The sequence below is a fragment of the Cetorhinus maximus genome, chromosome 7, assembly GCF_964194155.1.
Source record: "Cetorhinus maximus chromosome 7, sCetMax3.hap1.1, whole genome shotgun sequence".
NCBI classification, from domain to species: domain Eukaryota; kingdom Metazoa; phylum Chordata; class Chondrichthyes; order Lamniformes; family Cetorhinidae; genus Cetorhinus; species Cetorhinus maximus.
Window position 1 is genome coordinate 15342814 of NC_135885.1, and position 12640 is coordinate 15355453.

The 12640-nt window shown below is 48.7% G+C and overlaps 1 protein-coding gene across 1 annotated transcript in view; it reads left to right on the top strand.

The window, feature by feature from the left end:
* Positions 1-10024, top strand: part of LOC144682604 (interleukin-5 receptor subunit alpha-like) — a 46858-nt gene extending 36834 nt beyond the window's left edge. Inside the window, exons 10-11 of the mRNA XM_078545092.1 lie at positions 707-797; positions 9340-10024. Of these exons, the coding sequence (XP_078401218.1) occupies positions 707-797; positions 9340-9414 (166 nt within the window). The 3' untranslated portion in view covers positions 9415-10024. The remainder of the gene's footprint in view (positions 1-706; positions 798-9339) is intronic.
* The last annotated feature ends 2616 nt before the right edge of the window (positions 10025-12640 follow it).

The window sequence follows — 12640 nt, forward strand, 5'->3', positions numbered from 1 at the left end:
GCTTGTCATCTCTGCCGGGAGGAACACTCGCTGTGGCAGGGCCATAAAATCCTGGCCATAAAAAAGGACGTAATAAGAAGTCATTCAGCATTTCCATATGGACTCTGTCCAACCTATTCACAATTTTAAAGACCTCCCATCACCTCATCTGTAAGTCTACTATTCTCGAATGGAGAAGAGCCCTAGCCTGTTCAATCTTTCACAGTAGCTGTAAACTTCCAATTCTGCTACCATCCTTGTAAATCTTACCTGCACTTTCTCCAGACTATCCTATTGTACAGAAATCAGAACTGTGTATAGTGCTCTAAGTTGGGCTTACTACTAATATAGATAGGCATACTGTTGCCATCTAAAAAAAAAGTTCCAAGTCCTCGAATGAAGATAGACAATGACTCCATTCCTCAAGCTACTAATTGCTGAGGCTGGGAGTGAATTCCAGATCCCCAGTGACGACCATCGCATTGAGTTATTAATATACAAAACTGTGTGTCTCACTAAATATCTTTGTAATCTAGGTACGTGCACCAACCTAATATGAGGCCCCAAGCATGTATTTTTGAGGAAAAATACAGAGCAGGGGTATCTGAGGACATGTATGTCTTCTGATAGATCCAATGCTCAATATCGAGATTGGACAAAGTAAATATTTTAACTGCACCAAAATATTCTGATAATAAGACAGCTTGATATTTTGTACTCTTACCAGGTTTGAGCTATGGTCAAAGGTCTGTCAACCAGTCCCTGATCCAAAGGAGAAGTTCAAGGGCCTCTTTGAAGATTATGATGGCGATTTTCAGGTAACAAGCCGCTATAATGATTGACAGCAAAATATACCACAGGACACGAGTGAATGTCCACTGTTAAAAAAAGAGTTTTTTTTAAAGTAAGTTTCAAGTTGACAGAGAATAAATATACGAGTGGCGCCATGTGAGATAATGATGTATTTTGGTGTAATTTGTGGCTCCCTTGCCTTTGAGTTAGAAAATTACGATTTCAAGTCTTATACCAGATTACAACGTTGAGTACTGAGGGAGTGCTGCACTGTTGGAGGTACTAACATTCAGATGAAAAGTTAAACCAAGGCTCTGCCTGCCCTCTCAAGTGGGTGTAAAAGATCCTAGGATGTTATTTTGATGAAGAGCAGAGGAGTTTTCTTTGGTGTCCTGGATCAGTCTCTGAAACAGTAATTATTATTCTGGTGTGCAAATTGGCTCTGTGTTTCCTACATTATAATGAAGACTCACTTTAAAAGTACTTCACTGACTGTAAACCGTGTTGGGACAATGCTGACGGTGCTATATAAATGCAAATTCTTCCTTTTTTATAACCCACCTCAGGCCAAGGAGACGTTTTCCTCACTGGCAACAAGAACAAAATATTATGGAAGGGAATGGGGTGGGGGGAATAAATTGGAGGAAAACATATAACAAAAGTGAAAAAAAAATTAAACTCTTGTTAACTGGCCACACCCCAATTCCGAAGTCAATGGCATTGACATGATACCCTGCAACAATGCTTGAGAAGGTTGCAACTCTGCCCTTGGCCATTGGGCTTGTAACTGCTGTGGGTGATTCAACTGAATGGAATAAAAATTGGGCGGGTTTTATAATGTGCAGGTGATTTGCTCTGGCAAATTACATAACTTAAGAGCAGGAGTAGACCATATGGCTCCTCGAGCTTTCTCCACCATTCAATATGACCATGGCTGATCTTCTGCCTCAGCTCCACTTTCCCAGTCACTCCCATATCTCTTGATTCACAGAGATCAAAAACCTGTCTGTCTCAGCCTCGAATATACTCAATGAAGGGTCATTCACAACCTTCCAGGGTAGAGAATCCCAAAAATTCACAATCCTCCAAGTGAACAATTTCTCCTCATCTCAATCCTAAATGGTCAACCTCTTATCCTGAGGGTGTGCCTCCATGTTCTAGATTCCCCAACCTAGGTTAAACAACCTCTCAGTCGATACCCTGTCAAACCCCTTCAGAATCTTGAATGCTTCACTGAGATCACTTCTCATTCTTCCAAACTCCTAGGGCATAGGCCCAATTTATTCAGCTTCTCATCACGGGACATCCATCACATTCCAGGAAATAATCTTTTGAACCTTCGCCCCAAAGGCAAGTAGCTCCTTCCAGACCAAACCTGCGCACAGCACTCCAGGTGTGGTCTCACCAGAGCCCTGTACAATTGTAGCAAGATTTCTTTATTCCAGTACTCCAACCACTTGCAATAAAGACCAACATGCCATTCGCCTTTTTTAATTGCTTGCTGTGTCTATATGCTAACTTTCTATGGTCCTTGTATGAGTATATCCAAAAACTCTCTCAGAAAATCAACGTTTAGAAGTATTTTGTCTCTTAACAATGTTCTGTTTTTCTATTTTTATTATCTTCAGTGAATAATCTCCCACTTCCTCTACATTATACTCCATCTTCCACCTTGCAGCATCTTTGTGACCTCCTCACAGTTTATATTACCACCTAGTTTTGTATTATCAGCAAGTTTGGATATTTTACTCTCAGTCTCCCTGTCTAAATTATTAATATAGATTACAAATACCTGAGGTCCCAGCAGTAACCCTTGCAGCATTCCACTAGTTACAGCCTGCCAATTTGAAAATGTTCTGTTTATTCCTACTTCTTTCTTGTAGTCAGTCAAACAATCCTCCATCCATACTAATATATCATCCTCAAATCCATGGGTCTTTATCTAGTGCAATAACCTTTCTTATGGTGTCTTATCTACTGCCTTTTGGAAATCTAAGCATACTACATCTACTTGCTCCCCTTTATCTACCCCACTGGCTACATCCTCAAAAAACTAATAAATTTGTCAACAAGATTTTCCTTTATGTAAGACCATGTACACTCTGTCTGATCATACTATGATTTTCTAAGTGCATTGCTAAGACTTCCTTAATAATATATTCCAGCAATTTCCTGATAAATGATGCCAGGCTAGGCGGCCAGTAGAACCCTGGGCAGAATTTTCTGGCTGGCGGGTGGGCGACGCGAGAGCGGGTGCAGACGGGCGCAGACCCGATTGCCGCCCACGATCGGGTCCGTACCGCTATTTTACGTGGGCGGGCCAATTAAGGCCCGCCCAGTGTGAATCATGACTCCCGAGTACAGCGGGAGTAGGCGGGCGGTGGTGGGACTCCAATGACCACCGGGTCCAATGGTGATCCGGCGGCCTGTTTTAAAAAGCTGCTGCAGCCTTGCAAAGGTTGACAAACATGGCGACTGGAAGGTCTCCCCAGAGCGCTGCTGGTGAGCAGGCCAGGCAGGAGGGTAGGGCAGCGGGGCACTGTGCCCCTCATTTCTCAGACGATTGTCTTGCTGCCCTCCTCGAGGAGGTGGCAGCACAGCAGGAGGCCCTTGTTCCCAGGGACAGGAGGAGGAGGCCCCCCCCCGACATGACCAAATGTGCCTGGGAGGAGGTGGTGGAGGTGGTGAGCTCCCGCGACACACCTGGATCCAGTGCCGCAAGCGTTTCAATGACCCATTGCGCTTGGGAAGGGTGAGGACAATGTTGGCATTGGTTACTTAACCCAGCAGGTAGGTTTTCATCCCTGGCACCATCCCCCACCCCCCAACCGCCTCCCCCCCCACAACTCTGAGTGCAGTTACTGTATTGAATCATTGACAGCATGTGTCCTTCGCTGGGTGGGCCAGCAGATATTGGCCATGCCGAGGTCACCCTGAGAGGGTGGTGATGAGATGGGTTCTGCACCCACAGCATGTGGTACACTGAGACCCACATGACTGTTTTGGGGGCAACCTGGAGGAGCTGCACCTAGGCGCAGTGCTGGAACTCCAGGACATGTCCAAGTCAGGGTGCTGACAGGCTGGGAGGGGAGCTTTCAGGTGGCGTTGGCACCAATTGATCTGCTGCCCTCTGTGCTCCCCGTGCTTGCGGCTCCTTGCTATGGAGGGTTAGACCGTGTGGTACCAAAATGTGATGTAGGCAGCATTTGGCCAAAGCGGGGTGTGGGGGTGTGGCGGTGGGACAGGCCTGGCATCTTTGTGTGAGTGTGCGGCAGCTGTGGGGTGAGGAGGCACTGGAGCCCTGCAATGTCTCACTCTGGTTGGGGTGGGACGGCCTTGAAGAGAATCCAGGTACAGGTTGCGCTAATCAATGCTCTTCTCTCCTTTTCAGGAGAAGAGTGCACATAATGCTGCCGAGCGGGTGAGGACTGGCGGAGGGCAGGCTCAGTTGGCGATGCTTAGCCAGTTCGAGCAGGTGGCCCTAGATCTGGAAACGGTGCCATGCCCAGGTCCGCCGGTATCGGTGAGGCTGGGGTGCCACGGGCAGGTATATTTGCCCAGCACTGAGGTCACCATTAGTGTCCCAGCAGCCATGGCACTGCTGAATGTTCAGTGATTGAAGTTTGCAACATGGCTTGACCATTGCTTATGGAAGGATGAGTGCATAATGATCCGGGGGACAGGGATGCTCATTGACATTGTCTCCACATTAACTACTCAAATGTCCTTGTTCTTCTTATCAGCATCAGTGGATCAGGGCCAGGAGGAGGAGGCACAGGGACCCCTCTCACACCTGAGGGCCCTAAAGTCTCTGACCCACCAATGTCACACCATCTCTGCCAGGCAGGCACCAGCGCAGATACTGGCACCTTGGTGGGAATAAGATCATCAGCTAGTGCCCCGGGGCACAGTGGTGAAGGCACTTCACAGTCGCTGGAGGAACTGGTGGAGACAGAGAGTGGCCATGGCGCCAGCAGTCGGAGGACTGCAGGGGACCAGGCACATGCTCAGTCAGTGGCTGATGATGAGCCTCTAGAGTTGTCCATGAGGCAGCAAACGCTGGAAGGGTGTGCTGGAGGATCTGGGGGAGATACATGAGGCTGTGCTTGGCTTTGTGTCCGTGGTGGAGGAGTCTACGTGGAGCATCGCTGATGCAATGAGCCTCATGGCCAAGTGCCATGTGTCCTCCCTGGAGACAGTGGCGCTTCTCGTGGAGAGACTCCTCCAGGAGACCAATCAGGGCTCCCTGGGGTTGTGCTCGGACGTGCGAGTCCTCACATCAGCAATGACCTCAGCTGGTCAGTGCCAGTGTGGGAGATGGTCTGGGCGCCAAGTTTCCCAGCTCGATGCCCATCCATCTATGGTGAGCAGGGAGGTCCGAAGCGACCTCACATCGGCGCAGCAGCTGCCTGTCGTCTCTGCCAGGGCACTCCGGATGAGGGCAGCAGCTCCTCCGCCCCTCTGCCAGTGACCATTGCATCTGATGAGGCTGCGATGACTGGGGAGATTCCAGCTGTGGAACTGGCCGCTCCCTCCCAGGCGGGGCCAGCACAGGCTCCACGGGCCAGAGGACGGCCGCCAAGGTCACCGGGGCCATCAGGACAGCAGAGTGAGCAGGCTGGCTCAGATGCCATTCCCAGTGAGGGGACAGCACCAAGACGTAGCACCCGAAAGCATAAACATAAGGCACCTTAGGCACGCCGCAAGTTTATCATTGGTGCTTTTGCGTTGGCCCGCAATGAGGTTTTTATGGGCAGCATTTTCCCCCTGTCTGGGGGGTTGTGCAGGTGTGGGCATGAGCAGGCGAGTTCCTGATCGGCACCCCCCCCCAGTCAAGGGCGCGCCGCCATTTTACGCAGGCGAGCCACTTAAGGCCCGCCCAGCGTGACATGCGCCAGGAAGCGCTATGCAGTCCCCGTGAGGGGGAGGCGGATTCCCTCAGCCGGGAGTGCGCTCTTTCGCACACGCGCATGAAGAACTCACACATCTCCCTGAGGCAAAGTGCTGCCTCAGGAAGATCAGGGTCACTTTTAAAAAGATAATAAAGGATGAGAAGAATTTTATTGACATGTCCCCTCACGTGACACTGGGACATGGGACACGTCAACTACTTTTATTAAAAATGTAACACAAATTTTAAACCCCTCATGAAACCTCCTCCCGCCCGTGGATGAGGTGTTTCCTGTTGTTTCTGAAGGCCACCTGGGCTCCCGGCCTGCCTGCCGACCTGAGGGTTGGACGGGCAGACCCATTAATCCTTTTAATTACTTTTAAATGGCCTTAATAGGCCGTTGACAGGTCGGCGGGCACGCAGCCGAGTTGGCTGCATGCCCGCTGAACTGACAATCTAAATGACGCGGGGTGATGTTGGGGCACACGCCCGATGTCTCCCCACGTTATTTTACGCATCGGCAAGCGGGCCCCGCCCCAACTCGCCAACCGGAAAATGCTGCCCTGTGAGTGGGTGTGATGTCGAACACCTTAGTAATTTTGTTCTCTTAAGTTCATTTTGTTATACCATTAAATTCAAACATGTCACTATGGCTGAGGGTGCTTTAATTCTTCTACATGTGGATGGTTACCAATAATGTTAGGAGTGATTTGTGGGACATTCAGCTTTATTGACCAGGCCCTTAGTTAATGTTTCTATCCAGGCAGATTTTGGTATCAGGCATGGAGCCTGCAGCCCAGACTTGTCCTGGAGGCCCACATGTGGTGTTCTAGCTGAAGGTTCACTGGATTAAAGCCTCCCGGGTGTCCCTGCCTCCCTGGAGTATGCCCGGGTTAGCGTCTACCCCCTCAGCATTTCCCTATGCGTGCTCATCCTCGGACTCACTGCTGGACTCATCGTGTGCAGCTGCAGCAACTGCGTCGACATCTTCATCGTCCACAGCGTCCCCCCTTTCCAGCGCCAGATTGTGGAGAGTGCAGCATGCACCCAGTATCAGTGACACATGATCTGGGAGATACTGAAGCGCACCCCCTGAACTGTCCAGGCATTGGAAGCGCATCTTGAGAAGACCAATGGCTCTCTCCACCACAGCTCTTGTGGTGCCGTGGCTCCTATTGTACCGCTGCTCAGCTTCTGTTCTTGGATGGCGGAGAGGGGTCATGATCCACCTTCTGAGGGGATAGCCCTTGTCATCCAGCAGCCATCCATCCAGCCGGGCTGGAGCACTGAAGAGCCCAGGCACCTGGGAGTGTCTGAGGATGTAGGTGTCGTGGGAGCTGCCTGGGTACCTTGCACAGACTTGTAGAATCTGCATCCTGTGATCACACACTATCTGCACGTTCATGGAGTGGAAGCCCTTCCTGTTGACAAAGGCACCGGGCTCACCTGCTGGTGCCTTGATGGCCACATGTGTACAGTCTATAGCACCCTGGACACGGGGGAAGCCAGCAATGGCCGCGAAGCCTCTGGCTCGCTGTGTCTGACTTGTCTGGTCCCAATGGGAGTGGATGAAGGTCAATGCCCGTCTGAACAGAGCGTCTGTAACCTGCTTCACACAAATGTGGACAGCTGATAGGGAGATGCTGCAAAGATCACCCACTGACCTCTGGATGGAGCCAGGGGCATAGAAGTGGAGGGCAACTGTGACCTTCAGAGCCACTGGCATGGGGTGTCCACCCACAGTTAGTGGAGATCTCAGGGCCAATCATCTGACAGATAGAGTTGACTGTCTTCCTTGAGAGACAGAGCCTCCTTCGGCACTGCACCTCAGACATATTGAGGTAGCTGCTTCGCTGCCTGTATACCCTGGCAGCAGGATGGTGGTGTCTTTTGCGGCCCCTTCCGCCTTGGACTACCTCTTGGCCCTGCGCCCCTTGTGGTTGCTCCTGCCCTCCCAAAGGTGGCTCCCCTGGAGGCTGAATGTGCACTCCTGGCCTCCTCCCCCTTCTAGCCCTCCCTTCCCCCTCAGGGGAGGTGCCTCCAGTGGAGAGTTCAGCCCCCGTTCCCAGGCTAAGGGAAGGCTCCCTGAAACCTGCAGGCCCAAAAACAAGCAGCTGGTATGCGTTTTGAAGTATTACAGCCCACAGAGCAAGTATCAGTAACCTTGCAAATTAAATATCTGACTGAGCACACTCACGAACTCACTGAGCCCTCTTATCCCACCTGTGGATGAGGTTTATACAAGTGTCTCCTGCCCGTTGCGCCCGTGCGATCCTCGGGTCGAAAAATCGTCGTCAATTGGCACCTCAAGGGCCTTAAGTGGCCCATTAATTAATGAATTAATCGGAAATCATCGCGCGCCCGCCGGACGAAATATCACGATGGCGCGCGGTGACGTCAGGACGCTCGCCCGACATCACCGCGCATCATTTTACACACCGGCGTGTGGATCCCGCCAACGGGAAAGTTCTTCCCCCTGTGTTCTTTCTTCCTCCTCTCTTGAATAAAGATGTTGCACTTTCCAACTTCCAATCCTTGGGAACATTCTAAAATCTCGAAAATTTTTAAAAACCGCAATCAGTGCAGTAAATATCCCTGCAGCCACCTCTTTGAGAAACCTAAGGTGTTGTCATCATGTTTTCATTTAAGTTTCCTGTTTTGGACTTGATTATGTCGCTCTCAAACAAATATGGAATCCAGTTGTATTACGATCACTTACCTCCCCATTTTTTTTAAATGCCGTATACCCTGGAATCTTTATTACCCAACATTGGTCACTTTGTCTCTGTAATGGTGATTTCATCAAACACATTTATCTATATTTTTGCTGCAAGTTCATCCATCTGGTTAAAAATCCTTCAAAGGTACCCAGGCAAGTACATATATGTATATATGAGCATTAATGTAGGCTTCTGGATTGTCAGTCCAGTGACACCACATTTCCCACCTTCTGAAGGCAAAGCAAAAAGAGGCTGGGCTATTGATGCTCACCACAGTTGAATAACAGTAACTGTGATGCTCAGTTGTGAAGGCCACTTTGTGCCAGGAAGAATCAAAAAAGAATGAGCTTGCATTTATGTAGCGCCTTGCACAACCTCAGGATGTCCCAAAATGCTTTACAGCCAATATTCAGCAGCATTGTCTCTGTTGCCGTATGGAAACATGGCAGCCAATTTGCACACAGCAAGCTCCAAGAAGCATCAATGATATAATGAGCAGATCATCTGAGTGATAAATATTGCCCTTCCTCAAGAAATTGCCTCAGGATCTATTGCATCTGCCTGAGGGTGGACCAGACCTTAGTTTAATATCTCATCTGAATGACAGTGATTTACGACAGTGCAGCACTCCCTCAGTGCTGCACTGGAGCATCAACCTAGACATTGCACTCATGTCTCTGAATTGGGATTGGAACCCTCGGCCTTCTGAGCCAGATGTGAGGGCGCTTAAGAGCGCCTCTGCACTGTGAGGCTGCCAACAGTGAATGGCAATCACTTGCACTGCATCCTGGGCAATAGTGGCAGGGGGTGGGAAGCGGTGGTGGGGGCAGGGCCCATTATTTCGTGTGGCTTGCTGCCTAGAAGCATGGGACTGCAGTCATCATTTTTGAGTGTCAACAATCAGGAAAAGAAGTGTGACTTGTGACAAAAATAACACCAATTGGTTTTCTCCAACAGAAATGGATTAATAAGAATCCATTAGTGATGACCAGAATGGAAGAATGCATTCCTGTTACTGTGAAAGAAGTCTAGGAGTCTATCTCTGAACACTGGTATCAAGTGCAGCTTTATTTCAGACTACTCCGATTGACTGGGAGGCTTTATCTTCGACTGGATCCTTGTCTCACTTTGGGAGGGGGGGCGGGGGAGGGGGGGGGGAGCGGGGGGAGATACATAAGAACAGAATAAAATAAAATGTTGCATCTATTGTCATTCATAACATTTCTACACACTTTTTCTATCAGCTCACTGTGGCATTTGTTTTTTTTTGTTGTTGTCGGATCTGCGTATCTTTTCACCCTCAACAGAATTTTGCAGCAACCCCATCGGAACAGCCCAGGGGGGTTTAGTAAAGCATCAAGGGACTGAGGAGAGGGAAGGAGAGGAAGAGAGCACAGTGAAGGCTGAGGGATTGAAGGAGAGGAAGAGGAGACATGGAAGAGAGTTGCGAGGGCGGGAAGTGTGGGGACGAGCATGGCGAGGAGGCAGGGGAAAATGGAAGCCTAAAGAGAGAAGATGGATAGGAGCAATGGAGGGAGGATAGCCTGGAGAGCGGCCTACATGAGGGCCGCTGGAAATGCGTGTTCAAACTTATTTAAATGAAAACAACGCTTTGTATTAAACCAGAAGTTTTCTTACCTTGGTCCGTTGTTCTAGTGTTTGAATTTAAAAAAAGCATTCATTGCCTGTGTAATCTATGCCTATTAGCGGCATCAGTGTCCTCATGTATGAGATTAATCAGGAGAGCTGTGCAAATACGACAGGCCTCAACATGAAACCTGATGCTATTCTCACCTGTCATTCCCCACACTGCATTTTCTAGTCGGTTTTATCATTGAGGATCCTGCGGATACCTATACACGCACAGGAACATACAAAATAGGAGCTGGAGGAGGCTATTTGGACACTTGAGCTTGCCCCACCATTTAATAGGATCATGGCTGATCTGATTGTGGCCTCAACTCTACTTTCCTGCCTACCCTCCAATGAACCAGTGCCAGCTGGTGGGCGTCGATGTCTAGGCCAGCATTTATTGCCCATTCTAATTGCCCTTGAGAAGGTGGTGATTAGCTGCCTTCTTGAACCGCTGCAGTCTGCATGTTGTAGGAACGCCCACAGTGCTGCAAAGGGAGAGAGTTCCAGGATATTTTGTTCCCAGGCACCTGCTGCCCTTGTCCTTCTATATGATAGAAAGTCACGATTTGGAAGGTGCTGCCAAAGGAACCTTGGTGAGTTGCTGCAAGTCAGGAGGTGGGTTACTCTCTGCAGAATTCCCAGTCTCTGACCTGCTCCTGTCCAAAAAGCTGCAAAAAAAGTCCAGGCAGCATAATCAATCACCTGAAAATAAAGCTGATAAAAATGCTGCCCACAGATATTTATTTTTATTTTATATCATAACGGAAATTTTATCGCGCCCTTGGATGAGGTTTGATGAAAAATGCAAAGGCCGCCTGGTCGATTCACCCGTCCGCCCGCTGTAAGGTTGGACGGGCCGCGAAAAATCAAGGACAGTTACGTCGTTAATGGGCTCAATTGCCCTCTTAATTGTCGGTGGGTGCGCTTCTGGCTTTTGTGCACGCCTGCCAAGTGAAATATTGCGTGAGTGCGCAAAGACGTTGGGGCACGCGCTCGCCTGCAGGATGTAAAATTGAGCCCAATGTATTTGTACATAGTAGCTCTGAAATATGCCTTGAAAATCTACAGGTCCTGCCCAGCATCAGCCACTGATCCAACTAAACTTGTGGCAGCAGTGAGGGAGCTGTGGGTAGGGGGGAGGGGATCCCTTCATCTACTTACATCAGAGCAGAAAGAAAAAATAATTATTAATAATTTCCCCAGCACCTTTCATGACTTCAGGGCTTCCCAGAGTGCCTTCCTGCTTTTTGAAGTGTGGTCACTGCTATAATGTGGAAAATGTGCCAGCCAGCCAATTTGCGCACAGCAAGCTCCCATAGACGGCAACATTGGATCTTTTACATCCACCTGAGAGGGTAGACATGGTCTCAGATTAACAGCTCACCTGAACACTGGCACCACAGACAGTGCAGCACTCTCTCAGGACTGTGCTGGGACTGTATGCCCACGTGCTCAACTCTCTGGAATGGCACTTGAACCCATAACCTACTGAACTCCAGAGAACAGAATGCTCCAACATGGTAGACACCCATGTCATCAAGTGTACATCTGGTCTATCTGCTATTGCAGCAGCTGTAGGCTGTGTTAGGAAACAGAGACAGTTTATGTAAGTTATATTGTTATTTGTAGGTGTTAGGAATGAGTCTTACCTTTAAAGTTCAAACTTGATTTGTACCTCTGTATTTGCATGTTAAGAAAGGTTAAGTGGAGTTTTAGTTTCACTTTAAAAAGGTGCTTGCATTTATAATGAGAGTTTATGATCTGTATTTGCATGTTAAGAAAGGTTAAGTGGAGTTTTAGTTTCACTTTAAAAAGGTGCTTGCATTTATAATGAGAGTTTATGACTTAATAAATTAAGCAAACACAAGGGTAGAAGAATTGGGCAGTTGCCTAGCAACAGGGGCCAGAGAGGCAAGTCCCTCTCACAGACACACACAAAAGCTAGAAACAGCAGTTTGATTTGGAAGCTGTTGGAGTTCAGCAGGTTTTGAAGATAGCTGCCAGGCAGGAGCAGCCTAGGAGGGTCAGATAACTAGTCCCAAGCTAAAGAAAGACCCCAAAATCCAGGGGAGTGGAAGAGGGGAAAGTCCAAAGAAGATCTTCTAGTCAAAGGAAGGAGAGGAACCTGGAAAAGGTCTTGTTAAGTGAAGTTAAGAGTGAGGGGCAGAGAGAAAGGCTCCAAACTTCAGATTTAAAGAGACAAAAGCTGCAGAAAGCAGATTTAAAGCGAGAACAGCTTGCAAGAGGCAAGAGGAAACAACTGAAGGTTTGTAACTCTTGGCCATGGGCATGTGAAGCAGTGGTACTACTATAAAACCAGAAGACATAGTAGCAGAAGTAGGCCATTCGGCCCATTGGGTCTGCTGCACTATTCAATGAGATCATGGCCAATCTAATAATCCTCAAATCCACCTTTCCCCCTAACCCATGATTCCCTTTCTGATCAAAAAGCTGTTTATCTCAGCTTTGAATGTACTTAACATCCCAGCCTCTACAGCCCTCTGTGGTAAAGAATTCCACAGACTTATTACCCCCTGAGAGAAGAAATTCCTCTTCATCTCTGTCTTAAATGGGCGACCCGTTACTCTGGGATTATGCTCACTGGTCCTAGACAAGAGGAAAC